General features: G+C 55.7%; 1 protein-coding gene across 1 annotated transcript in view; it reads left to right on the forward strand.

The window, feature by feature from the left end:
* The first annotated feature begins 1,486 nt into the window (after positions 1 to 1,486).
* Positions 1,487 to 27,936, forward strand: part of PAPLN (papilin, proteoglycan like sulfated glycoprotein) — a 31,736-nt gene continuing 5,286 nt past the window's right edge. Inside the window, exons 1-22 of the mRNA XM_052646234.1 lie at positions 1,487 to 1,540; positions 7,234 to 7,349; positions 8,249 to 8,309; positions 8,605 to 8,707; positions 10,607 to 10,737; positions 11,538 to 11,661; positions 12,122 to 12,202; positions 12,296 to 12,468; positions 12,568 to 12,691; positions 13,160 to 13,286; positions 13,649 to 13,714; positions 14,257 to 14,464; positions 14,974 to 15,156; positions 15,354 to 15,495; positions 22,567 to 22,647; positions 22,823 to 23,081; positions 24,053 to 24,173; positions 24,510 to 24,648; positions 25,609 to 26,071; positions 27,060 to 27,197; positions 27,343 to 27,467; positions 27,735 to 27,870. Coding sequence (XP_052502194.1) covers positions 1,487 to 1,540; positions 7,234 to 7,349; positions 8,249 to 8,309; positions 8,605 to 8,707; positions 10,607 to 10,737; positions 11,538 to 11,661; positions 12,122 to 12,202; positions 12,296 to 12,468; positions 12,568 to 12,691; positions 13,160 to 13,286; positions 13,649 to 13,714; positions 14,257 to 14,464; positions 14,974 to 15,156; positions 15,354 to 15,495; positions 22,567 to 22,647; positions 22,823 to 23,081; positions 24,053 to 24,173; positions 24,510 to 24,648; positions 25,609 to 26,071; positions 27,060 to 27,197; positions 27,343 to 27,467; positions 27,735 to 27,870 — 3,155 coding nt within the window. The remainder of the gene's footprint in view (positions 1,541 to 7,233; positions 7,350 to 8,248; positions 8,310 to 8,604; positions 8,708 to 10,606; positions 10,738 to 11,537; positions 11,662 to 12,121; positions 12,203 to 12,295; positions 12,469 to 12,567; positions 12,692 to 13,159; positions 13,287 to 13,648; positions 13,715 to 14,256; positions 14,465 to 14,973; positions 15,157 to 15,353; positions 15,496 to 22,566; positions 22,648 to 22,822; positions 23,082 to 24,052; positions 24,174 to 24,509; positions 24,649 to 25,608; positions 26,072 to 27,059; positions 27,198 to 27,342; positions 27,468 to 27,734; positions 27,871 to 27,936) is intronic.

Genomic DNA, 27,936 nt, shown 5'->3' on the forward strand with positions numbered 1-27,936 from the left:
CCCCGGGCGGTCCACGCCAACACTCCCGCCTCCTCTGCCCTTCCCTCCTTCGGATGCAATTCCGGAGCACAGCGTCCTGGAGACCGCGCGCCCCTCTTCCTTGGTGCTGCCTAGGCTGTGGCCCTGGAGCGCCCGAGCCGGGTGCCGGCCCGGCTCCTCACGTCGGAAGCCGCCCCTCTCCGCCTCGGGGGCTGCAGCGGGCCCGTTCCCCCGCGGGGCTGGCGCAGGGGACATCCTCGCGTGGGGACCGGGAAGGGCGCGTGGGAAGCCTGGACGTCCGGCGCGCGTCCGCCGCTCCCAGTAGCAACTCTTTAAGTTCTTTTCTCCTGTCCTCCCTGCTGTCTCTCCTTTAGCTGCGCTCGTCCCCGCCCCGCGAAGGCAGTCTCTACTTCAGGGAAGCAGCATCTCCGTCGTTAGCCCTAGCACGAAGCTCCCCAGGCACCCCGGCTTCCCCTCGTGCGCGCGGCTTTTCCACGAGGAGTCGCAGAGCCCAGGCCGGGCCGCCACCCCTCACCCCGCCAGCCCCGGGAACCCCTGGTTTGCAGTGAAAATGATGCCTACGTGAATCACTCTTAGTACTAAATTAACGCAGCATAGATGTGCCAATTTATATTTGGCTGAACTTGGCTTAGTACGCTCTATTTTATTCTTGTAAACTGAAGTCATTTTATGCTTAGGAAAAATTAAAGAGAGCCATGGTGGAGTTACAGATTTTAAAATTTAAGCATACAAGTCAGTACTTGCTTAATGTTTGCTACTGAAAGGGGCACACTGTGTATGTCATTCTCCAGCACGGTGACATGTACACACTTGCACACGTACTGCGCACACGCACCAGACAGCACTCTCTCTGCATACTGCACTCGCACACGCCAAACCACACAGGCATTTTGTACACACAAACAGGACACTGCACACATGCACACCCTCTGCACTCTACACACACCCACACAGCCACTCACCGGCTTAGGGAGGCTGCTTGTGGAGCTTCTCCGGAGGAGAGAAATGCTGCCTTGGGTTTAAAGTAAGATACAATCAACATTTTCAAAGCATTTAAGTTTTTAAAGTACCTGCAGAGACTGTTAAAAAAACGTCTTTATTTACGAGTTTTAAAACAAGTGATGCAATGGCTTTTAAAAAAGGATCTCATGGTGAATGAAAACAGTGAGTCTGATTGCTTTGAATCTGAACTCTCAGTGTTTTTAATCTTTCTTCCCTCTGAAACCCTGAAAGAAGTTACTCTTGAACTTTTAGAAGCCAGTTGTACACGGGCCTGCCCTCCCTCACTGTATAAGAGCCTCCGGGCATCCCCTCCGCCGTCTGCGGGTGTCCGGGTCACCTGTGGGCACGTGCGGGGGAGGGATGGGCCGCCACATCCGTGCTGGCCCGGGAGCTGGCGGGGAGCGCGGGGCTCGGGTGGGTAGGGCGGCGCCTTGTCCCCGCCCCGCCCGCTCCAATCCCCGCCTCTCCCGCAGGCCCGGCGGAGATGCGGCTGCTGCTGCTGCTACCCCTGCTGCTGGCCCCCGCGCCCGGGTCCTCGGTGAGTGCGACCCTTCCTTCCCCCCCACCCCCGCCCAGGGTCGGCGCGGGTCGGAGCCCCCGACGGCTGGAGCCAGTGGCCGCGGCGCCATCCCCAAGAGAAGGCCACTGTCTGGATGGTGGGGCGGGAAGAGGCGAACCCTCAGCCTGAGCGCCTTCAAAGACGGGTAGGACCTTGCAACCTCTGGTGCAACGTCTGGCTTTGGGGCACAGTTCGCAGATTTGGCAATTTCCCAGCAGCCCCACCCCTCCTTCAGAATGTTCTGGGCGCGCTGCTAATGCTGGGGAGGTCCGGAGGGGTGGTCTATCACGGTGGAAGGAAGAGGGGTCCTTGCTGGCACCAGCCAAGGAGCAGGGCCAAATGGCCATCCTACCAGACGTCTGCCACCTGCCTATTGACCAAACTTCTCTGCCTCTCAGTGGGGGCCATTTGGACCTAGAGGTTTGGGCTGCCATGGGGCTAGCATCTAGAGCAGGGCTGTCCAATAGAACCTTCTGAGATGATGGAAATGCTCTGCATCTGTGCTGTCCAATAAGATAGCCACTGGGTTCATGTGGTTACTGAGCACATGACATGTGGTCAGTGCAACTGAGGCACTGAATCTTACTTGATTTTTAAAATTATTTTTAGCTGGGCTGAGTCTTTGTTGCTACGTGCATGCTACTCTCTACTTGCCATGCACGAGCTTCTCATTGCGGCGGCTTCTCTCGTTGCTGAGCGCAGGCTCCAGGGCGCACAGGCTTCGGTAGCTGTGGCACTCAGGCTCAGCTGCTGCACGTGGAATCTTCCCAGACCCGGGATCGAGACAGTGTCCCCTGCATTGTGCAGGCAGATCCTTAACTACTGGACCACCAGAGAAGCCCTTATTTGATTTTAATGAACATGAACTTAAACAGCCTCATGTGGTTACTGGCTACCGTATTAGTGAAAATTCAGAGAGTGGATATAGGAAGACAACCAGTGATCACAGTAACTGCTTCATTACCAGGGGCCTGAGGGACAAGGCTTCCTGGAGAACCTACTTGGGTTCCAAGGAGGTACAGGGAAACTTCTAGATCACAGGCCCCACCTTGGGGGAGGGGACCGTGTGCCAAGCGGGGCTTGTTCCTGGAGCTGCTCCTGCCGGGCTTCTGCCGCGTTGACGGGATGAAGGGCACAGATTCCATCGACCCCTGGAAGAGGGCTCCACGGGGGAGGCTCACAGCCCTGCCTCCTGAGCCCCGCAGGAGGACCCCTGAGAATGGACCCACACTGTCCACTGCTTTGGGAGAGGGGCAGGGTGATGCCGTCTCTGTGGAAATGTGAGTGAAAGCTGAGAAGTCCTCCAGCCAGGGGGCAGGCAGGGATGGGAGTCAGCAGTGGGCAGCGGGTTTAGCGTGGGCCTCAGTCAGAGCAGAGAGTGGGCTAGAGCCCCCTTCCTCACGTCCTCTCCACCACCTTCAGGCGTCCCCAGCTCACCTCTGCTACCCCATGGCCCTTGCCTCCTCAGTGCCACACCCTGAGGGCCTCGCCGCAGGCAGCACTGAGGTCCCAGCTCAGGTGGCGGCTGGGGGGGGGGGGCGTGGTGACAGTGTCGGGACACTGGGGTGAAACTCAGAGCCACCTCCTAGCAGCTGTGTGACGCAAAGCAGATCATCAGATCTTAGACCCCTTTAAACTGGAGAGTAATGCCGCCCACGCACAGGTTGCATGCAGGTGAAATGAGGGATCCGAAGTAACCTGGGGCCTGTTAGGCGCTTTCTCCCTTAGAAACACCTGGGTAGTGGGGCTGGGACCTCCCCTTACCCGCTCCACTGTCTGGGGGAGGATGTGACCCAGGCTGGTTCTAGCTGAGTGCAATACCCCTCCATGGCCCAGGCTGGTTCTACCTGGGGGTGGGACTGCCTCGTGGCCCAGGCTGGTTCTCGCTGAGTGCAATACCTACTCCCCTATAGCCCAGCCTGGTCATAACTGGGGGTGGGACTCCCTCCCCCCGATAGCCCAGGCTGGTTGTAGCTAGGGGTGAGACCCACCCCCCCCTCCATAGCCCAGACTGGTTGTAACTGGGGGCAGGACCCCCCCCCTCGATGACCCAGGCTGATTCTAGCTGTGGCGGGACCCCCTCCCCACCTTCCCCAACCTTTCACAGGATCATTCTCAGTGCGGACAGGGGTCAGCTTGAGCAGAATGAATGGTCGATTAAGGAGGAGTAACACATCACACCTCTCACTGTCCCCTGCCCCAGGCTGGTCAGGGGAGGCTTCACAGGGGTCTTCCAGTCTCCTTGCTTCTGCTCTGTTCCCACTCCCAGACCAGCAGGTTGGGCAGGTGATCCCAGGGGAACAGTGCGGCAGGAAAGGGGGCTTCCTGAGTTGCCCAGGTGGGGGTTGGAGGAGGACCCTGAGTTGGTGGGGTGCAGAGGGCGGCAGGAGGCAGGTGAGGACAGGCCCAGGTGAGGGTGGACCGGACCAGCTCATTCTGGCTTCACACCATCATGCCGCTCGTGGTTTGGGTAATTACAGAGAAACGAGATGCGTCTGTGCTGCTCCTGGCTGAACGTGCTTCCCTTTGTCAGACTACAGGACAGGGCTGGCTCCAGGATGCCTGCCCCACCCCATCCTGACCGCACAAGCTGGCTGGGTGGCAGGGCGCCCCTTGTTGCCTTGCGCACACCAGTAAGCTCAGCCTGGTGGCAAGGAGGGTGGATTGGGGAGGCTCAGGCCTCATGCTTCAGGAGTGAGACTGCCATCCAAACAGGCCTTGGCCAGAGGTAATTAGTAGCCAGGACAAGGCCGGCAGGATAAGAAAGCAGCAGTTCTCGTGGACCGCTTCCAGAATTCTTACATTGTAGTGATGAGTCTTCCCTGTTGGCTCAGATGGCAAAGAATCTGCCTCCAATGCATAAGACTTGGGTTGGATCCCCTGGAGAAGGGAATGGCTTTCCACTCCAGCATTCTTGCCTGGAGAATCCCATGGACAGGGGAGCCTGGTGGGCTACAGTCTATGGGATCGCACTGAGCCGGACAGGACTGAGCGACCAACACTTTAGCTTTTCACAGTGATGAGTCTTGGGGGAGGTGCTTATCATCCCTGGAAAGTCACCCTCTACCCGCAACACTCAATACCTTCCCCTTTAAAATAGGAACTGATCAAGTAAATTTCACGGAACACTTTTATATCCTGGTTTTTAGAAGCTCAGAGATCTGGCCCGCTTAGAAGTGAAGGGTAAATGATTTGAAGAGTGAAAGCTCAGACTTTGATCTAGTTGGCTCTTCATTCTTGGTTTTGTATGTGGTTCAGCAAGCATGTGTGAGTTGTTCTGATTCAGGGTTCATTATAAACCAAGGATAACTAGATGTTTGGCACCGGGGCGCTAGAAGAGCTCTGGGCGTAATCTGTGCATGCACAGACCTCCATCCTCACCTGAGACCATGGGATGGGGCGGGAGGCTCACTACGTGAGGAACAGCTTGCTCTTCCGCATGAGAACTTGAGTTCTTTCTAGGGAAAATGGCAGGGATTTTTTTCCTCTAGAGATTATTATGTTGTGATGCCCTAAAATAAAGTCCCCTTCAAACAAACAGGACATACTTTCAATCCACATGTTGCCTCCCAGCAAGAAAGCAAGTCTAACACCCGTCCAGCTCCTCAGGCCTCATCCAGTGTCCCCCTTGGTTCCCCAGGAGAGGTTGGTGGGAACCTGGTACAAGAGCAGAGGCCTGGAGTGTAGCCAACCTGCTGTGGTGGGCACTTGTTCCTAGTGGCTCCCTTTCTCTCTGCGCCTCTTTTCCATGCACCGGGATGGTCAGGTGGTCTGGGGAGTAAAATGAGAGAATATGTGTGTAGCATGTGGACTTCTGAAGTCAGCTGCGGGGTACCAGATCCTTCTGGTGGGAACCTGTATCCACTAGGATTATTTTCCTGTTAGAGTCCCAAATGACAGTCCTTCAACAAAAAAAGGCCTGATTCCTCTCTCTCATAAACACGCATGGTCAGAAATCGGGGGATGTTCTGTCTCACCAAGTGCTCCAGGATTCTTGGACCTTTGCTTCGGTGTTGGAAACTTCTGTTCCCAAATTACCACATAGTTTTGAAGGCTGCTCCAATTCCAGCCATCACATCTGATTTCCAACCAGCAGGAAGGAGTATAGAAGGACTAAGAGAAAGGACAAATGAACACGCAAGTTATCTCTTAAGGAGATGACAGGCACTCTGTTTTATTACGCTTTATTTTGCTTTGCAGCTAGTGCTTTTTTTTTTTTTTTTTACAAATTGAAGGTTTGTGGTAATGCTGTGTGGAGAAAGTCTATCAGTGTCATTTTTCCAATAGCATTTGCTCACTTTGTCACATTTTTGAAATTCTCAAAATATTTAAACTTTTCAATCATTATGATGTTTGTTATGGTGATGTTTGATTAATGATCTCTGATGCTACCATTGCAAAAAGATCACGACTTCCTGAAAGTTTGGGTGATGGCTAGCATTTGTTTAGCAATAAAGTACTTTTTAATTGAAGTACATATATTATTTTTAATGCTATCGCACACTTAGTAGATTCTAGTATAGTACAAACAACTTTCACATGTACTGGGAAACTCCCAAAGCTGTGTGATCTGCTTTGTCACAATATTTGCTCTATTTTGGTGGAACCAAGCCTACAATATCTCTGCAATATGCCTGTACTGGAGACTGCTAGGAAAGAAAATCTCACTCAGTCATGTCCGACTCTTTGTGACCCCATGGACTGTATATACAATGCATGGAATTCTCCAGACCAGAATACTGGAGTGAGTAGCCTTTCCCTTCTCCAGGAGATCTTCCCAACCCAGGGACTGAACCCAGGTCTCCTGCATTGCGGGCAGATTCTTTACTAGCTGAGCCACTAGGAAGGCTGCCACCCAGCATCTTTCATGTACATCTCACTGACAAGAATTTAGTGACATAGCTATGGCTGGCTGCGGGAAACCTGGGAAACGAACTTGGGTGGGAGGGCAGCCAGCTATCCAGCTAGGAGTCAAGGGTTCTCTTAATGGGAGAAAGGGAGGATGGATACTGGGGGACTCCTGGGGGTCCCTGCCCCAGCTTGGCAGGAAGAAATCACCACCCCATCCTAACACACACACACACACATACACGCACACGATTAGATTAAGTTCTTACTAAGCCAGAGCTACAAAAACATGGCGCTGCTGAGGGGGGGTGGGGGTGGGGGCGCGGCATTCCCCGCACACGTGGAGCCCATCCTACCTGATGACACGCCGTTCCTCCTGCGCTTTTAGATCTCCCTCCTGGGAGGGCATGCTCTGCTGGTCCAGGGGTTCCATTCAAGGGCATGCTTGTAGACATCTTGGTTCTCAGACCAGACTCTGCCCAGCCAGGGGATGTCACGGTCAGACACGATCAGGGAAGAGCTCTCTGCCCGCAGCTTGCCCACTGTACTGGGCACATAAGGGCTGCTGGTGGAGGCGTCATTGACGGATAGGAAGGCTGGGTTGGCTCTCAGCCCCTTATGGTGCAAGCTGGCTTATTCCACAAATGAGGATGTTGAGGTGCCTGGGGGAGCTGCAGTCCTGAAGGCTCTGCTCTAGGAGACACTGTCTCAGGCTCCTTGCAGGGGAGGGCGATGCTCCAAGGCTGGGGGTGTCAGGGCAGCCGTGAGCACTCCTGTGGGTGCTCCAAGCGCTGACTCCCACTGCTGAGCGCATCCTCCTCCAGGCTCCCCAGGTGAGGCGGCAGAGTGACACCTGGGGCTCCTGGGGTAATTGGAGCCCCTGCAGCCGGACCTGTGGAGGGGGCGTCAGCTTCCGGGAGCGCCCCTGCTACACCCAGAGGTAGGAAGGCGGGGATGGGCCAGCTTGTTAAAAGAGAGCAGGCGCGGGGGAGCTGCTGGGTGTCCTGGGCCAGTGCCAGGGCCACAAGGGCAAAACCTACTACACGACAGATTTGTTCTGGGAGCAGCAGCAGTGGAGAACTTGAAATCGAGTCATTTCCGCATCCTGACACTCTGATTGCAACGACAGCCTTATTTCAGGGAGCTGGTGCCATTCCTGCTTCATCCACCCCTGAGTCTCTAGCTTCTCCAGCAGTGCCGGCAGGCGTAAGGGAGTCTTGAATTAACGAATAATCCTCAAAAATTCCTAACGTGTGCGGTTTCTCTGCCGTCAGCCCCTTCTTCAAGTACAGATGTTTCTCACTCTAAGTGACTTATTAAGCTCCTGCTGTGTGCCCTGCACTCTGACGAGTACCATAGGGCGCGAAAGAAGGGGCGATGACGCTCTGCCTGTCAGGGGTGTAATGGTTCCTGAAAACTTTGCCTGAAGAGGCAGAGAGAAGATACTATTCTAAGTGTCTTATCCACATTCACTCCTCTTAAATGGCAGAATAACATTACCAAGTGGGTATATATTGCATCTTAATTCATCTCCAAGGACAGAATTTGAGTCTTCTCTGGGAATATGCTTTAAGAGGTAGAGTGGCCTCGAGTTAGCCAAGCTCTAGGCTAGTTAGCCTTCTGGGTCGGGCTTCTCCCAGGTCTGAACACAGGGCTCATTATACCTGCCTAAGGGGATTTGGGAGCCCCCTCCTCTCCTGCCACCCCTCTGGCCCAGCAGTGCCCATCCGGTAGCTCCCCCGCAGCTGGGGGGGCGGGAGGGGGCTGTGGGAGAGACCCAGGAGGGGGCGGTTGCTGGCTCGTGGGGGTTTGGCTCTTCCCAGTGCTCTCGCCCTGCAGGAGAGATGGGGGCTCCAGCTGCGTGGGCCCGACCCGGAGCCACCGCTCTTGCCGCACGGAGGTAAGGTACAGCCCCGGCGGACAGCTCCCCGGACCCCCTCCGCGGCTGACATACTGGCTTTGGGAAGCCCCCCACCCCCGCACGTGGGTGCATGGCAGTTGTTCCCTCATCCCGCCACCTAAAATGATACCTTCGCCTCCTTACCCCAAGCCCCCTCCCGGGCCGGGGCCAACCCGCCTCCCCGAAGCTACAGCAGGTGTTGGGGAACAGGGTCCGGCCTCCCCGGGGCCCAGCGGGACTGCGGACCCCAGTGGTGGGCCCACAAGCCCCCTCCCTTGCCCCCTCCTCCCCACAGAGCTGCCCTGACGGCTCCCGCGACTTCAGGGCGGAGCAGTGCGCGGAGTTTGACAGCCGCGAGTTCCAGGGGCGGCGCTACAAGTGGTTGCCCTACTATGGGGGTAAGTGCACCGTCCTTCGGGCGTTCTGCTGCCCCACCCTGCGTTGTCCTACGCTGGGCCCCTTCTTTGGGGAATCTCTTTGGTACATTGACTGCATTTCGCAATTCTCACTACCAAATTATGGTGCTCAATCGTTCAGTTCTGTCCCATTCTTTGCGGCCCCATGGACTGCTCTGCCCACGAGTGGGCTGCCATTTCCTCCTGTTCCAGGGGATCTTCCCGACCCAGGGATCCAACCGATATCTCTGGCATGGCAGGCGGATTCTTTACTGCTGAGCCACCTGGGAAGCCGTCATCATATTCTAGACGCGTTTTCAAATACATTTAAAGAAAAACCTCCAGTACTCCCAGCAGAGCACAACAGTGGTGATCGTTTTGAGGTTTTTCCAACCTTTCCCCCTGGGTATACAATGTTTCAGGCCAAGCCTTGGCCAGTTCTGTGCAGTTTTGAGCCTTCTTTTGTTTGGCCTGCTCCCTGAAGCCTTCCTCACTGGCAGGAGTCCCGGGGTGGGGTTGCAGGGGTGGGCTGAGGGGGTGGGGGTGGGGTGGGGTTCAGACCTGTGCCCAAGTTTGGGCAAACTGCAGGCTGGGCTGCCCTGGGGGCTTGGTGTGGCAAGAGCTCATTTACTCAGAATCTCTGGGGCTGGAAGCCATGCTCTGGGTAACTTTGAGGAGGGTGTAGGTCATTAATTTTTTAGAGCAATACAGTTCAAGAAAAACAAAACAAAAACAAGAATCACTAACATGGTGTAATTAAAACATTTTCGATGAGTCAGATATGCTGTAGGCTAATCCTTCCCAGGATGAGTTTTCGCTGCTCACTGTAGATGACTGCTGGAAACTCTCTGGCACTCTGGATTCCGAATCAGTGAACATCTTATGTCTTGTGTGTGCTGTGGGCTGGGGGAGGGGTCTTGGCTAGAGGTGGAGGCCCCAGTGGAGTAGCTTGCATTCATTGCTCCTCCTGGATCCTGAGGTGAAGGTGTGTTGAAGATAATTTGCTAAGAATCGACTCATTGGAAGACTCTGATGCTGGGAAAGATTGAGGGCAGAAGGGGGCAACAGAGGACGAAATGGTTGGATGGCATCACCGACCCAATGGACATGAGTTTGGGCAAACTCCAGGAGATGGTGAAGGACTGGGAAGCCTGGAGTGTTGCAGGCCATGGTGTCTCAAGCCTGGAGTGTTGCAGTCTGTGGCATGGCAGAGTTGGACACAACTTAGCAACTGAACAACGACAAAATATTACAAAAAAATTAGAACAGAGGAAAGTTTAAAAAGGATTGCTGAGGGATGCCATCTTTGTGGTGGAGGTGATTACAATCCTGTTAGCACTCCTGGGCTATTCAAATAGATAAATATAAAAACTGAAACAAGAAAATTACCTTAACCCACCTTTTTCATAGGAGTGATGCTTGCGTTTCTCTTTAGCTCCTTTCACATTACTTTCTCTCTGTGTTTATGAATTAGTGATTGTTACATGGTATCACTTTGCATTCTATTATAAACTTCTCCCCATGGTACTGATTGGTCTTCATAATCACAGTTCTTAATAGCATAGTCCACAGGTGTAATAATTAAAGAGTAGCTGATACTCAGACTGTTATAAATAGTAATGCTGAGATAGACCTCTTCAAGTGTCTAGCTTTTTCCTAATTCTAGGATTTTTCCTCGACTTGATTCCCTGAGGAGTATCCACTTCATAGAGAAGATCCTTTCCCCCTATGACGGTGGTGGGATTTTGAGCCACCGGGGGTGTGATGGTGCACACACCATCTCCCTGTGTGTGTGTGCACACACGTGTGTGCCTGTTTCTGGCCCCTGCCTGACTTCACTGTTGCTCTCACAGGCCTTGAACCTTGCTCAGCCTCTCAACTTCCCCCTCTTGCTTACCGCAGCCCCCAATAAATGTGAGCTGAACTGCATCCCCAAGGGGGAGAGCTTCTACTACAAGCACAAGGAGGCCGTTGTAGACGGGACACCCTGTGAACCTGGCAAACGGGACATCTGTGTGGATGGCAGCTGCAGGGTGAGTTGTTCCCGCTACCCCCACCAGCTGGTTTGGGGCTTATTGCGGGATGTCCACCTGCCCCCCCCACCAGAGGCTCTCCTGACCATGATGCCTTCTCAAGACTAACTTCTAAGGTGCCTTGCATCGCCAATGTCCTGAGGCCCTCTTACCTTTGCCCTTTGAAAACTCAACAATAAGAGGAAGCCTCTGGGTGGCAAGTTAGAGAAGCTCAAGTTCAAGTGACTTAAGGGGGAAAAAAGCCATTGAGGGAGGGGCTGGCTGGCTGCAGGGGCCTGGCTGATGCTCTGGAAAGTCTCTCCTCGCTTGGCTTTCTTCTCTGGGTCCGCTGAGGGTTGGCGAGTTCTTCTGGTGAGCTGTGAAGATGGCCCAGCAGCCCCAGGCTTCGGTCATCCCAGCCTGGCTGCCCCTTGGGGCGGGGGCACTGTTCCCAGGAGTGCCAGCGACCAGGGGTTGCCCCTGGCTTGCCCTCACCCGGGGCTCCCCCGAACGCCTTGAGCAGAGCGTACAGCCTGCTGACCAGCCCGACACTACTGCCCGGAAGCCGAGTCCACATGCTGTGGGAGAGAGGTGGCTTCCGAAGAAAAACGAGGTGCTGTTGCCGGAGAAGGGGACGCGGGTGCCACGCAGGCAGGAGAGGTGGATGATCAGCTACCGGCCAGGTTCAAGGCTTACTCGGCACCCCTGGCCAGTGAATGGTTACCGCACCTCCTGGACTGGCCGGGCGGCCAGGGTTCCAGTCCGGCTGTGACCGTGACTCCCCCGGGTCTCTTGCGTCTCCTCTCACCTCCGCCTGGCAGGTCGTCGGCTGTGACCACCACCTGGACTCGTCGAAGGAGGAGGACAAGTGTCTGCGGTGCGGGGGTGACGGCACAACCTGCTACCCCGTCACGGGCGTCTTTGAAGCCAATGACCTCAGCAGAGGTGGGGTCCTCGTGGGGTCTGCAGACGGTTCAGACTGGGGTCTGTCACCTGCCCCTTCCTGGCATCTTGCTCGCTGACGCAGCACCGAGATGGTGTGATCTGGTGCTCAGGTCATGAAAGGCCTGAGGTCACGCCTTAGGGTGGAAGCCAAACCCTTGCCCAGGAGCCTGTGAGCTCGTGCTAGGATCTCCACCCACTTATCCAGTGATGCCTGGGCATGTCCTCCCCTTGCCCCTATCGTCCCTATCTGTCCTCTCCATTCCCCTCCTCTGCCATCAGTTTGGGTGCTGGACCCGTCCATCCCCTGTGCAGCTATTTCCTCCTTTAGAAACACTCTTTCCCAAGCCCCCAGCCCTGCTGTGTCCTACTTGGTGACCCCACCTGTGCGGCTGGGCACCGGGCAGCTTCAGGGCCAACTCCTCCTTGTGGCTGGTAGTCCCAGAGTGTCTCTGCCCCTCAGGCTACAACCAGATCCTCATCGTCCCCATGGGGGCCACCAGCATCCGCATCGAGGAGGCAGCCGCCAGCAGGAATTTCCTGGGTGAGGACAGTTTTGGGGTCCGAGGCGGGGCAGTCGCCGTGGCAGGGAGGTGGGTCTTCCTGGGCAGCTGACTGGGGTGCTCCCCCGGCACAGCGGTGAAGAGCACCCGTGGCGAATACTACCTCAATGGACACTGGACCATCGAGGGTGCCCGCGCCCTGCCCGTGGCCAGCACCCTCCTGCACTATGAGCGGGGAGCTGAAGGGGACCTGGCGCCCGAGCGGCTCCATGCCCGTGGCCCCACCTCGGAGCCCCTGGTCATTGAGGTGAGGGGGGAGGCGGGCACCTGGCCCGCAAGAGGCTGGCAGGAGGGTGAGCAGGGTGGCCCCCTGGCTTCCAGCCTCAATGGGGACCCTCCTGCACAGCTCATCAGCCAGGAGCCCAACCCAGGCGTGCACTTCGAGTACCACCTGCCCCTGGGTGCCCCCCGGCCCGGCTTCAGCTGGAGCCACAGCTCGTGGGGCGACTGCAACGCTGAATGTGGTGGAGGTGAGGGCAGCGGCCTGGGTGGGGGGCGGTGCGTGGCTGTGTGCAGGGCTTGGCTCTCTCCTGCAGGCACTCCAGCTGTGGGAGGGAGGTGGACAAGTAGATACAACATCTGCATGTCACAGGGGGCCACCTTAGGGAAACCCAGGAGTGGGGGGACTCGACAAAGGGCCCCTACCTTAGCTAAGTGAACCAGAGGGCTTCCTGGAGGCAGTGGCATCTCCTAGGACATGGTATTCCTTTGGCGGTGGAAGGTGGGCCTGGAGCCAGTGACCAGGTGTCAGAGAGGGGCCCCGTCACCCACAGATAAAGCTCTCTGAGCTCAGATGTGGTGATGGCTACCTACCCAGGGGGGTCACTGAGGCTCGAGCAAGGTGACACTAGGGATGTGTCCAGAAGGGAGCCTGGCCCAGAGAATGCATTGGGCGAATGTGGACTAACCAGCTGCCTGCCGTGGCCTGGCCTCTGCAGGTCAGCAGACCCGCCAGGTGTTCTGCACCATGGATGACGAGGTCTATCCTGAGCACCTGTGCCAGCCCCAGCCGCGGCCGGCTGACCGCCGCCCCTGCAGCCTGCAGCCCTGCCCACAAACCAAGCGGTGAGGCCCTGCCTGCCCCTCTCCCCAGGCAGGGCCCAAGCTCTTCGGTGGGAAGGGGGTGGAGGCCCTCAGCTGCTTTAGGTGTTGGGAAAAGCAGGAGGCTAGGGGACTCTTGATAGCTGTAGCTGGGTGGGGAGGAGGCAGTGGGGGGCTTGACCGTGAGACCCTGGGTGGCTCTGTCCACCCTTGTGAGCCCACACAGTGCCCAGAATGTCCAGGCTAATGGCGGGAGTGGTGGTGGTGTGGGCACCAGAGGCCCCATTGGTGTGAGCTGGCAGGGAATTGGCAGATGCCAAGGAGTGGACCAGGGCTCAGGCTCAGGGGCCTGAGGGCATTGGCGATGCCTTTGTTTGTGCACCAAGGACCTCTTACCTGCACCGGCCCAGAGCGTGGCACCTTGCTGGGGCCCAGCGTGTGTGCAGGAGCAGGTAATCCTGGGGCCACTGGCTCCCTGCAGGGCTGTGCCATCTTCCACCCGGTGGCCTTGGTGGCAGGCAGCTGGTCTCTGGGGATGGTGGTAGGCTTGGCTTTGCATGTGCGGTGGGGGTGGTTCTATCATCCAGGTCCTGGGGCCCAGGGCTGGGAAGGGCCGCTGCACATGTGGGTGAGCATGGCCCCTCGGGGAGATGCCCCGCCTCCGCTAAGGTCAGACCTGGAGGGAGTGGAGTCTGGCTGGGGTGATGGTGACCCGGTGAGAAGGAGAAAAGGGGTCCATGTGAGGACAGGAGCCCTGGGAGGGAGGCAGCCAGGCTCCGTGTTTGTAGGGACCCGGGCTCAGTGGTGGGAAAGCTGAGCAGGGCTGGACCTAGGGCTTCGGGCAGGGCTCTCTCCTCCTCACCTGGACGGCCTGATGCTCGGAGGATGGGCCAGGGAGGGGGGTCCCCACTCTGCTCCTGGGCACCGCCCCCCTGGGCCTGGACCTCAGACCCAGCTGCAGGGCCCACCTCACTGTGCTCCTGCTCCCCACCAGCTGGAAGACGGGGCCCTGGACGCTCTGCTCGGCCTCCTGTGGGGGCGGCTCCCAGTCCCGCTCCGTCTACTGCGTCTCGTCTGATGGGGCCAGTGCCCAGGAGGCTGCCGAGGACGCTGAGTGTGAGGGTCTGCCTGAGAAGCCCCCGGGCACGCGGGCTTGCAACCTGCAGCGCTGCGCAGGCTGGAGCGTGGAGCCCTGGAGCGAGGTGAGCCCAGCCCCTCTGGGATGGGGTGGCCATCAGGAGCTGGGTGGTGGGCCTGGGCGGCCACTGGAAACTCTGAAAGTCTTGTCATCCTCAGGGGAAGCGCCTCTGGGAGAGAAGGGACCTGCCAGGTGGTCCCGGAGGCTGTGGTCAAGGCTGGGGCTAGGAGCAGGGGCTAGGAGCAGGGGCTTGGATCCCTGCTCCAGTGCTATTCCTCCTTCCCGAGGGTCCAGGGCGGGTGGGGAAGGAGCCGGGCACGTTGTTTGGGGGGCGAGGGAGGGGCTGGGGCTGCTGGTCACTGCTTCCGGCCAGCTACGTGTGTAGCAGTTGCAAATAAAGGAAAATGCACTTCAACCCGGTGTCTGCCACCATAGTTCAGGCTGTGTGACCTCAGGAGGGTGACTTGGCCTCTCTGGGCCTGGGGCCACGGAGCGCTGTCTGCCCTCCATGCCAGGCTGGTGGGCCCCCAGCTGGGCGAGGACCAGCTCACGCTGACAGCCCGGTCCTCACAGTGCTCTGTCAGCTGCGGTGTGGGGGTCCGGAGGCGGAGCGTCACCTGCCGGGGTGACGAGGGGTCTCTGCTCCACGCCACGGCCTGCTCCTTGGAGGACCGTCCCCTGCTCACTGAGCCCTGTGTGCACGATGACTGTCCCCCCCTCAGTGACCAGGCCTGGCACGTGGGCACCTGGGGTCTAGTGAGTACTCCCCTCCCTCTTCCCCTCCCGCCTCCCCTCCCTCCTCCCCTTCCCCACTGCCCAGTCCTGGTCCCTGGGTCTGACTATAGGACTCAAGCATCCTCCCCTTCCCCCTGCCTTATGGGTACCCCCCAACTTGAGGGTCTCTCCCCCCATGCGGTATGTTCTCTCTCGCACTCCCTCCTGGGGGTCCTCAGTGCTCCAAGAGCTGCAGCTCAGGCACTCGGAGGCGCCAGGTGGTCTGTGCCCTTGGGCCCCCCAGCCGCTGTGGGAGCCTGCAGCCGTCCAAGCCCGCAGCCGTGGAGGCCTGCAACACGCAGCCCTGCGATCTCCCTCCAGGTAAGGACGGGAGGGCCACCTGGAGCCTGGCCTGGCCTCTAGCCCTGCCGGCAACCTGGCCAGCACCTCCTGCCCCTGCGCCTTTGCCTGTGCCCTCAGCCCCCTGGACCACCCTCCTCTCAGGTCTCCATGTGTGAGGCCTTTGCCGCCCACAAAGGCCAGCTCTCAGCAGCCTCATCAGGCAGCCGCGTGGCCCCCCCAGGTGGCAGTACCTCCCCCTCACACCCTCGAGTTCTCTGCTGGCACACAGGTGCTGCAGTGGTTGTTCGTGGCTTGTTAGGCCTACTAGCTATAAGCTTCCTGAGGGCCAGGTCTGCTTCCTTCTTCCTGTTTTGTTGTTCATTTCCTCAGTCGGGTCCGACTCTTTGTTACCCCATGGACTGCAGCACACCAGTCTTCCCTGTTCTTCACTATCTCCCGGAGCTTGCTCAAACTCATCTCCATTGAGTCGGTGATGTCATCCAACCATCTCGCCCTCTGTCGTCCCCTTCTCCTGCCTTCCATCTTTCCCAGCATCAGAGTCTTTTCTAATGAGTCAGCTCTTCCCATCAGGTGGCCAAAGTACTGGAGCTTCAGTCTCGGCATCAGTCCCCCTAATGAGTATTCAGGACTGATTTCCTTTAGGACTGACTGGTTTAATCTCCTTGCAGTCCAAGGGACTTTCAAGAGTCTTTTCCAATACCACAGTTCTAAAGCATCAATTCTTCAGCACTCAGCCTTCTTTATGGTCCAACTCTCACATCTGTACACAACTACTGGAAAAACCATAGCTTTGATTATACAGACTTTTGTTAGCAAAGTGATGTTTTTGCTTTTTAATATGCTATCTAGGTTGGTCATAACTTTTCTTTCAAGGAGCAAGTGTCTTTTAATTTCATGGGTATAGTCACTGTCCACAGTGATTTAGGAGCCCAAGAAAATAAAGTCTGTCACAATTTCCATTGTTTCCACGTCTATTTACCATGAAGTGATGGGACTGGATGCCATGATCTTTGTTTTTTGAATGTTGAAGTTTAAGCCAACTTTTTCACTCTCCTCTTTCACCTTTATCAAGAGGCTCTTTAGTTCCTCTTTGCTTTCTGCTATTAGGGTGGTGTCATCTGCATATCTGAGGTTATTGATATTTCTCCCGGCAATCTTGATTCCACCTTGTGCTTCATCCAGCCTGGCATTTTGCATGATGTACTCTGCATGTAAGTTAAACAAGCAGGGTGATGATATACAGCCTTGATGTGCTCCTTTCCCGATTTTGAGCCAGTCTGTTGTTCCATGTCTGGTTCTAACTGTTGCTTCTTGACCTGTATACAGGTTTCTCAGGAGTGAGGGAAGGTGGCCTGATATTCCCATCTCTTGAAGAGTTTTCCACAGTTTGTTGTGATCCACACAGTCAGAAGCGTTAGCATAGTCAATGAAGCAGAAATAGATGTTTTTCTGGAATCCTCTTGCTTTCTCTGTGATCCAACAGATGTTGGCATTTTAATCTCTGGTTCCTCTGTCTTTTCTAAATCCAGCTTGTACATCTGGAAGTTCTTGATTCATGTACTGTTGAAGCCTAGCTTGGATTTTGAGTGTTACCTTGCTAGCATGTGAAATGAGTGCAATTGTGCAGTAATTTAAACATTTTTCTGGCATAGCCTTTCTTTGGGGTTGGAATGAAAACTGACCTTTTCCAGTCCTCTGGCCACTGCTGAGTTTTCCAAATTTGCTGGCATATTGAGTGCAGCACTTTCACAGCAGCATCTTTTAGGATTTGAAAGAGCTCAGCTGGAATCCCATCACCTCCACCAGCTTTGTCCGCAGTGATGCTTCCTAGGGCCCACTTGATCTTGCACTCCAGGCTGTCTGGCCCAGGGTGAGTGATCACACCACTGTGGTTATCTGGGTCGTGAAGATCTTTTTGTTCGTATAGTTCTTTGTATTCTTGCCACCTCTTCTTAATATTTTCTGCTTCTGTTAGGTCCATACCATTTCTGTCCTTTATTGTGCCCATCTTTGCATGAAATGTTCCCTTGGTATCTCTAGTTTTCTTGAAGATATCTCTAGTCTTTCCCATTCTGTTGTTTTCCTCTATTTCTTTGCATTGATCACTGAGAAGTCTTCTCTCTCCTTGCTATTCTTTGGAACTATTCTTGCTGTTCTTTCTTCCTGTTTATATCCCCAGGGAACCTAGCTGGCACGTGGTTGGTCCTCAGTAAATGTTTATTGAAGGACTGAGTGCAGAGAGGGAGGCAGTCCAGGAGAGATGTCCTTCACATTGCCTCTGCCTTCCCAACCCCCTTCACCCATCATCTTCACTGGGAAAGGTGTCCCAGTCTTGAGGAGCTGTAGGACAAGGGGCACACAACACAGGCCATCAGGTTACTTGATTTGAGGAAGTGTTATTGGGGGAAGGTGTGGGCTGGGGCTGCGCAGGGGTGGCCAGGGGTGTGGCCTTCTGAGACCGCAGAGAGGTGTGTTTGGCCCTGACGTGCCAATGACGGGGAAATGGTAGGATGCCAGTGGAGGCACGTGGCAAGGTGGCCAAGAACTGGTGGCCCAGAGTCAACGGCTAACTGGGTTCAAATCTCCCCTCCATTGCTGACCAGCCGTGTGACCCTGGGCAAGGCTCTCTCCTCTCTGATCCTCTGCTGGCCCAGCTGTGCAGGGGGGTTAAGGAGACTGACTTTCCAGGCTTGTGGTGATCTCTTGGCATAGTACCCGCACACACAATTCTCCATAAATGAAGTTGTTGTTCAGTCGCTCAGTAGTGGACTACTGTTTGCGACCTCATGGACTGCAGCACACCAGGCTTCCTTGTCCTTCACCATCTCCCATAGTTTGCTCAAATTCATGTCCATTGAGTCGGTGATGTTATCCAACCATCTCATCCTCTGTTGTCCCCTTCTCTTCCTGCCTTCGGTCTTTCTCAGCATCAGGGTCTTTTCCAGTGAGTCGGCTCTTTGCATCAGGTGGCCAAAGTATTCAGCTTCAGCATCAGTCCTTCCAGTGAATATTCAGGGTTGGTTTCCTTTGGGATGGACTGGTTGGCTCTCCTTGCTGTCCAAGGGACTCTCAAGAGTCTTCTGTGACACCACAGTTCAAAAGCGTCAATTCTTCGGCGCTCAGCTTTCTTTATGGTCCAGCTCTCACATCCGTATGGAGGGAGGGTAGCAGTAGTGGTAAGGCCCTGTGGGGCCCTGGGCTGGGCTCCTGGGCCTGGCCTTCTGGCTACACGCGCAGGAGGTTCCTCAGCCCTTACAAGTCCAGCTCCCTCGAGCCGCTTGGTGTCCTGGGGCCCTGGACACCTTCCTGGAAGGTGGCCGAAGCCTGCCTCAAAGAGGCATTCACTCAGAAAGGAAGGAAACGGGAGGAGCACTTCAGGCCAGGATGAGTTGTGAAAGGAAGAAAGCTGCATTGCTATTTTCATAATTATGGAAATAATTAATGTGTGTTCATTGTGGAACGTTTCGAGAAGTTAGAAACGTAGTATATATAGAGAAACTTAAATTGGCCTTGATCCCAGCTGTTACTGGATAAATCCTTAGTGTGTTTCCTTGTAATGTATCTGTGATTTCTGTATCTGCTTTTCCCCCCCAGTGACATTTGGTGTGTGAACATTTTCATCTTTTGATTTCTAGGGGCTCCACAGAAGTCCACTTGTGGGTGAGAATTTAGAATTTGTGTGGTTTCTACTGTTTTGGATACTTACTGGCGAGTGCCCTGGAGGAGGGGCTGAGTGTCCAAAGAGGGCTCCCCTTGAGCCGTGGACGTCTAAGAGCCGACACACTGGACAGTTCTGCTTCCCCCCTTTCTAGAGCAGCACATAGTAGAAATAAACAAGCCCACATGTCATTAAAAATTTTCTAAGACCCACATTTTAGAAAATAAAAAGAAACAAGTGAATCTGCATTTAATAATATGTTTTATTTAACCCAATAAAATATTTTTTAGCCTGGAATCAATATAAAAATTGTAGGATACTTTATATTCTTTTTTTCACAAGATTTTAAGCTTTGAAGTCCACTGTATAGGTTACACTTATGGCACATCTCAGTTCAGATGCTGGAATCCCACTGGTGTAGTCGGTCTCAGTTTAAGTTGAAAAAGCAGACTCACCTACCCAACTTGTCCCAGACATACTGAAGCATCTTCCAATAAATGAATCAAGTGTTAGTGTTTAAACTGTAAATTTAACTCTGATTCAACAAAATTTGAAACTCAGTTTCTTGGTCACTCTGGCCCCATCTCCAGTGCTCACTAACTGTGAGACCAGTCGGGAGCCAGGACTGGCACTGGCCCAGGGTGGGGTGAGGGGTTGTGACAGGTCTCTTCAGGGGGCTGTCCTTAAGGCTGGGAGGATGCTGAAGGCCTCAGGCCTCTGGCTATGGCTTACATTTGTCTGATAGGCTCAGGGGAGCCGTTGAAAGTTTGGGGGCTCGAAGTGACACTGTGAAAGATGGTTAGGACATTTGGTGCCTGCCTGAGGGTCAGGCTGAAGTGGAGGGAGTGGGAGCAGGCTGCAGGCATGCAGGCTCAGAGTTTGACAGCCGGAATTCCTGGGCTGGCTGGGGACCGTGAACCCACGGCCAAATGTAGACAGGAGACCAGAACCAGGCAGAGAATTTGAATCAACCTTGTCTGAGCTTGTGGCCGAGGTGGGACGGGCAACACATGGAAAACAAAGATTTGAGCACATATCTACCGGAATCTTCCAACTCCAAATTATTATTTTTAAAAGTTCCCTGGGACTGGCGAGATGTAGTTCCCATGGAGATGGACTTTTCACTTTTTTTTTTGTAACTTTGTTCCACTATGTAGTGATATGTTTATTGTGGAAAATTTGAAAAACACTTAACAAATAGAAGGAATCACCCCCCTCACCCAGCCCCCTGGCAAAACCCACACACAGAGCAGGCAGAGCCTTTCACTGTGAGCATTTCGGGTTTTTTAATTTATTTTATTCAAGTAGAGTTGATTTACAATACAGTGCTAGTTTCTGCTATACAGCGAAGTGATTCAGTTTTTTAAGATATATGTATGTATACACACACATCCTTTGTTGTATTCTTTTCTCTTTTGCTTCTGTGGTGGCTCAGCGGTAAAGAACCGCTTGCAATACAGGAGTTACAGGAGACACAGGTTCAATCCCCGGGGTGAGGAAAATCCCCTGGAGAAGGGCATGGCATCCCGCTCCAGTATTCTTGCCTGGAGAATCCCATGGGGTCACAGAGAGTTGGACATGACTGAAGCGACTTAGCACACATGGTCTATCGCGGGATATTGCATATAGTTCCCTGTGCTATACAGGAGGGCTGTGTTGTTTATCCATTCTCTATGTGATAGTTGACATCTGCCAGCCCCGCACTCCCAGCCTCCCCCTTGGCGACCACAGGTCTGTTCTCTGTGCCGGTGGGTCTGTTTTGTAGTGAGCTTTGGCCATATCTTGCTAGTATTATTTTGGGCATCATTTTTAAAAACTCCTGTTGTCCTCTTTTTATCTACAGCCTTTTGCATTTTTTTCTATAACATTTTGTGATGAAAAATCTTTTAAAAAACTTTATTGAGGTTAATTATCATACACCATAAAACTCACCTGTTCTAACGGTACAGTTCGTGATATTGAGTAAGTTTGCCAAGTTGGACAAGAGACGAGGAGAAACGTTAATCACGCAGGAAAGATGAAGAGCTGTGTGTGCCCGCCATCAAGTTCTACAATTAATATTTTGTTGTAATTACATTTTCATCATCTACTCTCTATCTCATTTATCAATTCAGTTGTTTTTAATATGGAATTTTTTACTGAGGTGAAATTCAATAATAGTTAACCACTTTAATATATACAATGTGCTCTTATTTGTTCTCAAGGTTGTATGACCACCAGCTGTCTCAGTTGAGTTCAGTCGCTCAGTCGTATCCGACTCTTTGCGACCCCATGGACTGCAGCACGCCAGGCCCTCCTGTCCATCACCAACTCCTGGAGCTTCCTCAAACTCATGTCCATTGAGTGGGTGATGCCATCCAACCATCTCATCCTCTGTCATCCCCTTCTCCACCTGCCCTCAATCTTTGTAGTTTCAAAAATTCTCACCACCCCATAAAAGTACTCTGTACCCGTCAGTTAATCACTCCCCATTAACCCTGGTCCTCTTGGCGGGTGGCCAGATCGCTGTGTCTCCGTGGATTTGCCAGTGCTAGCTACATCAGGTCGAGGAATAGCATACCTTTTGCATCTGGCTTTTCACTGAGCAGAATGCTTCTGAGGTTCGTCTAAGTTGTGGCATACATCAGGACTTCATTGCTTTTTATGGCTAAATTGCAGTCAATCGTGGATGTACCCAGTTTGTTTATCCACGTGTCTGTGGATGGATATTTGGGTTGTTTCCACCTTTTGGCTTTAGTGAATACTGATGCTATGAATATTCATGTAGAAGTTTCTGTGTGGCTGTCTGTGTTCAGTTCTCTGGGTTTATACTTAGAAGTGGAGTTTCTGGGCTGTATGGTAACCATGTAACTGTTTCTGAGGGACTGCCAGGCTATTTCCACAGTCTCCACCATTCTTTATTCCCACCAGCAGTTGCGTGAGGGTTCCATCCTCATCCTCGCCGACCCTTGTTATCGCGGTCTTTCTGATTAGAACCACGCTAGTACCTGTGAAGGGGCGTCTCCTTGTGGCTCCGGTTAGCATTTCCTTAATGGCCGATAGTGTTGAGCATCTTTTCACGTGCTTATCGGCCATCCCTGTGTCTTCTTTGGAAAAGTCTTATGTTCAAGTTCTTTGCCCATTTAAAAATTGGATTATGTTTTCTTCAATCCAATTAAAAATTTTTGTGTTACCATTTTTTATGTTGTTGGGATCAAACATAAATGCTCTCTTTACATGCAGCTTTTCTCTTTGCTAAACACGTGACATGGGCGTTTTCTATGTGACGAGAGACTCTTTTGAAACCTGGGAAGGGTGTTGACAAAAACACAGGCCTGCTGCTCTTCACTTCTGCTCTCCCAGTTTCCCGGGTCCTGCCTGAGTGGTGGGGTGGGAGCAGATGTTGGGCGGGTGGCCTTCCCCCTGCTCCCTGACGCCCCGGCTCCCTGCAGAGGTCCCCAGCATGCCGGAAGTACACACCAGCCCCAGGGACCCCCGGATGTCTTTGGGCCCACGGGAGGCCTCTGCCTCAGGTGAGAAGCTTGGTGGAAGCTCCCAACCCCGGGGGCCCTTGGAATGGACGTTGAGGGTGGGGGCAAGTGGTTGTGGGGGGAAGGGATGTAGAGAGGAGGGTTTGACATGGACAAAGACGGAGGGTGAGGAGTCAAACAGAGACATCACGGATCTTTCGTTTCCTCCTCTTTCCAGATTTCAGAGACCAGTGGTGGGCACCCCAGGAGCAGCCCTCGGCACGGGGTAACCACAGAGGAGACCAGAGCCCACCCCTGTCAGCCCCGGGCCCTGCCCCGTCTCTGCAGCTCTCCTCATACCGGCAGCCTCTGCGACCGGGCTCTGGGCCCCACGACTGCAGACAGAGCTCTCACGGGTGCTGCCCTGATGGCCACACCGCGTCCCTTGGGCCACAGTGGCAAGGCTGCCCTGGAGCCTCCTCGTGTCAGCAGAGCAGGTGGGTGCCTCTCCCCCGTCCCCAGGTCAGAGAGGGCAGGGCAGGTCTTTGCTCCGAGCGGGTAGGGTGGGTTAGCAGAGCTCCGGAGCGGGACTCCAGGGCTGTTGTGTCTGAGCTGCCCAGTGTGGGCAGAACTGGGGACTTGGCTTCCTCCCGCTGAGCTCGCTAACCTGTTGGGTTAGGAAAAAAAGCCCCCCGCTCTCTCTGCAGAGGTCAGCCTGTTGAGATGTAGCCTGAGGCTCGGGGAAGGCAAGTAGGGTATGAATTCTAGATCTGTGATCCAAATGAGGCTCCTGCTCTCTCGGGCTGAGGTGCTAAGGGCCACGATTCTGGAGTCAGCAGCTTGAGGGGGTGAGTCTCAGCTCAGCCAGCGACCCAGCTGTGTGACTTGGGGCAAGTTACTTAACCTCTCTGATTCTGGCTTTCTCTGCTGAGAATTGGGAACAGTGACAGCCACTGACTGGGGCCACTGTGAGGATGGACCAGATCACGTGGTGCCTGGCCCACAGGTGCTTTGATACATTCCTTCCTTCGCCTTCCTTCCCACTTCCTGGTTGGTGGAGGGGAAGTAAGCCCTGGGCTCCTGTGACCCTTCTGCTGCCCCACCTCCCAGCTGCCTCCATTCTGTAAAACCTCCATGGGAACCTGGTGTCTGGGGAGCTCAGGTGACTTTCCACCTTCTTGGTTTTGTGGTGGGATGTGTGAGTCAAGGATCTGTTGATTATTAAGGGTTTAGCTCTGCTTATTGTCTTCCTGTTGCCCTCCCTGAGAGCCCCTATATGGTGAGTGGACATGGCGGAGACTGCGGTTCGCCACATGGTTCGCCCTGCACGCAAGGCCCCCCTATCTCCCCACTCAGATCCTCACCTGGTCAAGCCCCCTGGCTCAGGGAGCCTCAGAGCTTGGATCCTGGGGTCCTGGAACTCAGGTTCCCTGATGGGGCAGGGGTCAGGGCTGTAATGTCTTTCCAGGTTCGGGTGCTGCCCTGACGGGGTGACTGTGGCCGAGGGGCCCCATCAGGCAGGCTGCATGAGCTCTTATGGACGCGACAACTCCGGGGGCAGGCCAGGATCGAGAGCAGCGGCCTCCGCAGTGAGTATCTGCTCACCCCAGGGCCACGAGTCCAGCCTGCAGGCCTGCTCAGTGCTGCTGTGACGCAGGCTCGTGGCAGCTTTGACCTTGCGGAGGGAGGTCCCTGAAGCTTGCTGGCCTGACTTGTCCTCTCGAAGGCACAGGCTTCCGCGACAGGCCCGGGCTGGGGGTTCGTCCGACCTTCTCCTGGATATGATCTCCAGGGCTGGGATTTTGCTCAATGGGGTCATAGTTCTGTCCCTCTCTCTTCCTGCCATCCTACCCCTAGCAGCCTGGAGTCCTCCTACCAAGAGCTAGACCTCCATCTAACTTCCCAATCCTGGGCTCTCTCCCCAGGTCCCCAGTGCCCACCGGCCCCAGGCCCAGCAGAAGGAGCCCAGCGAGTGCCGGGGCTCCCAGTTTGGCTGCTGCTATGACCACGTGGCCTCCGCACTGGGCCCCCTGGGGGAAGGCTGTGTGGGCCAGCCCAGCTCCGGTGAGTGGCCGATCCTCCGCGTCCTTACTAGTGGAAAGCCTCTCATCCCACTCTGCTCACCGCCCTGCCTTCTCCTGCCAGGCTTATCACTCATTTCTTCCACCAATACTTCCTGGCACCTGCCAGGCGCCGGGCTGGGGAACGGTGCTGGATTATCCTGCCAGACAGGTTATCCTCACCTCTGAGTTTGCACTCGTGGCCGCCTGGCTGCCTGTGGGAGCTGGGAGCATGGTCAGTGGGGAGTCCATAGAGAAGGAAGACCTGTGTTGCCCCTTGGGGCTCAGCCCCCTCCAGAGGCAGAGGCCAGGGCTAGGATGGATGGGGTGCCCACCCTGCCTGGGATGCGTCCTGGAGGAAGGACCGTGATGTGGGAGCATGGTGCCCACGTGGAGCTGCCAAGGACCATCCCGGGGACGCTGGAAGCCAGGGGGCAGAGTCTGCAGGGAGCTGGGCACCTGGGTTGGGGGGGTTTAAGTGGGGGGCCTGGAGGGTCACATCTGAGTGTGGAGAAGGATGGCTAGGCTGGGGGTTGGAGAAGGTTCTGAGCTGGTAAGGGGCCCCAGGAACAAGGGTGGGCCCCCTCCCTGGGCATCTTGGCAGCCTGTGGGGGCTCAGGGCTGGGTATTCCTTCTGCATGAAGCACGTCAAGGGTTGGCCCTGGGGCTGCTCTGTGTGCGCTGGGCAGCCTGGGTCAGGTGGGGAGGAGCATGAGGGAGCCCATCCAGGGAGGTCACAGCCCTGATCCTCTGCAGGGCTCCAGCTCTGGGGGTGCGGAGCAGGCCGGTTCTGCTGGGGTCCCAGGGCAGTGAGCAGAGTGTCCCGAGCCCGTCAAGGGCCCCGGCAGTAGTGTGGATGTGCACTGAAGCTGAAGCTGGGGAGGGCCTTGCTCCTGAGTTCTGGGCCGCGTTTGCAGCTTCCCTACTGGGTCGCGGTGACCTGTGTGCTTCCTGCCCCCCTCAGCGTACCCCGTGCGGTGCCTGCTGCCCAGTGCCCACGGCTCCTGCACTGACTGGGCCGCCCGCTGGTACTTCGTCCCCTCTGTGGGCCAGTGTAACCGCTTCTGGTACGGCGGCTGCCACGGCAACGCCAACAACTTCGCCTCAGAAGAGGAGTGTGTGAGTGCCTGCCGGGGACCCCAGCCCGGGGCCGGGGCCTCTGGCCAGAGCACCCACGGAGATGGTGGCGGCAGCGGTCCTGGGGGCCAGCAGGCCGCCAGCCGGCATGGGCCGGGGCCCGTGGTCCAGAGAGGACCCTTGCCTTCTGGTGGCCTCCGCTGGCAAGACCAAGAGCCTGGGCCGGGGGTGATGGACCACAGACAGGCCTTTGGAGAGGGGCCCTGGGGCCAGGAGACTGGACCCAGTCCCCCTGGACTGAGTGGAGATGCAGGACGACCAGCGCCTCCTTCCCGTGGCTCCTCCTACAGGTGAGGCCCCCCCCTTCCCCAGGTGGGATGGGGATAGGGACCCAGGCAGGCCAGGGGCTGAGCCTTTTAGGGCTAAAACCCTGAGATCAGCTGGGCCTCCCTCCACCTCTCACCTGGAGGGCTTTGCTACCATCATTCCACAGGTGGGAAATCTCAGGCTTTGGAGACATGAGGCTTGCCCAGGGTCGGGTGGATGGTGGTGCCTAAATTCTCCAGCACATCTTGCTGGGATGGTCCAGGGCCTGTCTAGTTGAAGCTTAAGAGCTTCATGACCTTTGGCAAGTCATCCAGCTTCCCGAAGCCTCAGTTTCTTGACCTGTAAAATGGTGATATGATCTCATAGGTTTAGTGTGGATCCCGTTTGTTGTCACTCTTTGGGTCATATTAATGAAAGCTGGGAAGATTAAAAACAGAACTTTGAATTCCTGATGGATCAGGCGTGTGTGCAGTTGCCCGGCTGCTCCTCTCCCAGGCTCTCCATCCTGGGCCCTGGGCCTGTTCTGTGCTCATTATTTTGGGCTGTGCTGGGTCTTTTGTGCAGGGTTTTCTCTCCCTGCAGCGAGCAGGGTCTCCCCTCTGGTTCTGGGTCGCGGGCTCTGGGCGTGTGGGCTTCAGTAGCTGTGGCTCATGAGCTTAGTTCCCCTTTGGCATGTGGGTTTCTCAGATCAGGGACTGAGCCTGTGTCTCCTGCACTGGGAGGCGCTTCTTAGCCACGGGGCCACCAGGGAGGCCCATGTTCTGTGCTCTTGCGGGAACAAGTTGAGGGTACAATGCCTGTGAGTATTTTGGGGGTGGGGTGGGGAGGGGGGATTCTTGACTCCACAGACTTCTGGAGCGTGGCTTCCATGAGAAGTACCTCTGGTAGTTCCATGAGTACCAAGGGGGTACCTCTGGTACCCATGATGAGGTACCAGGCTTTCTGTGGGGACGCACTGATGAAGGGATAGTCCCCGATGCTGGCCCTCATGTGACTGTCCCACCTTCCCAGGATCACTCTGGCGGGCTCAGAGCCCTCCGTAGTGCAGGCGGCCCTGGGGCAGTTGGTGCGGCTCTTCTGCCCGGAGAGTGGCTCCCCGGACCCCCACTCCAGGTGGCAGAAAGATGGGCGGCCCATCTCCTCTGACAGGTGGGTGCAGCCAGCCAGCTCCCCACCCAGCCCCTCTGATTCCCGGGGATGGGAGGGTGAGAGAGCACGGGGCAAGCCCCTCTGGTGGGAGCCAGGCTTGCTGTTGCCTCAGGACACAGCGCTCAAGCCACCTCCCCGTCCTCAGGCACCAGCTGCAGTCCGACGGCTCCCTGGTCATCAGACCCCTGAGGGCGGAGGACGCAGGCACCTACAGCTGTGGTGGCCAAGGGCCAGACCATCACTCTCAGCAGGTCCAGCTCCGCATCACAGGTCTCGTCCCCACCCCACCACCTCCCTTCGGTTCTTCTGGGCCCCAGGGTGGGGGTACCGGCCGGGGCGCCCCCACACTGGAGGACTAGGGCGGGAAGCAGGCCGCGGCATCCTGGCGGCTGGGTCCCCGCGCTGCAGGTCGCCTGGGGCAGACATCTTGCCCTGTGTGGCCCTTGCTTCTTGTTGGTCCCCTGCCAGCCTCATGGGCACCGTTCCTTCCATCCGCTTCTCTCCACAGCTCACCCCTTGCTTCTGGCTTCACAATAGGGGGTGACGTGGCCATGCCTTCTGAGGCTGAACCAAGGCACTTCCCCAAGACCAGGGACCCAGCCCAGGACTACAGCCCTGGGGACCCCAGCCGCGAGGGCCCCACCGCCGCCTCACACCCGTGGCCCCTGACCAGGTGTGGTGCTCAGCACTGTCTGCCGGCCGCCTGGCCCACCGCGGGCCGGGGTCGGGGAGGGCAAGT

Source organism: Budorcas taxicolor, chromosome 10 (assembly GCF_023091745.1).
Source record: "Budorcas taxicolor isolate Tak-1 chromosome 10, Takin1.1, whole genome shotgun sequence".
NCBI lineage: Eukaryota > Metazoa > Chordata > Mammalia > Artiodactyla > Bovidae > Budorcas > Budorcas taxicolor.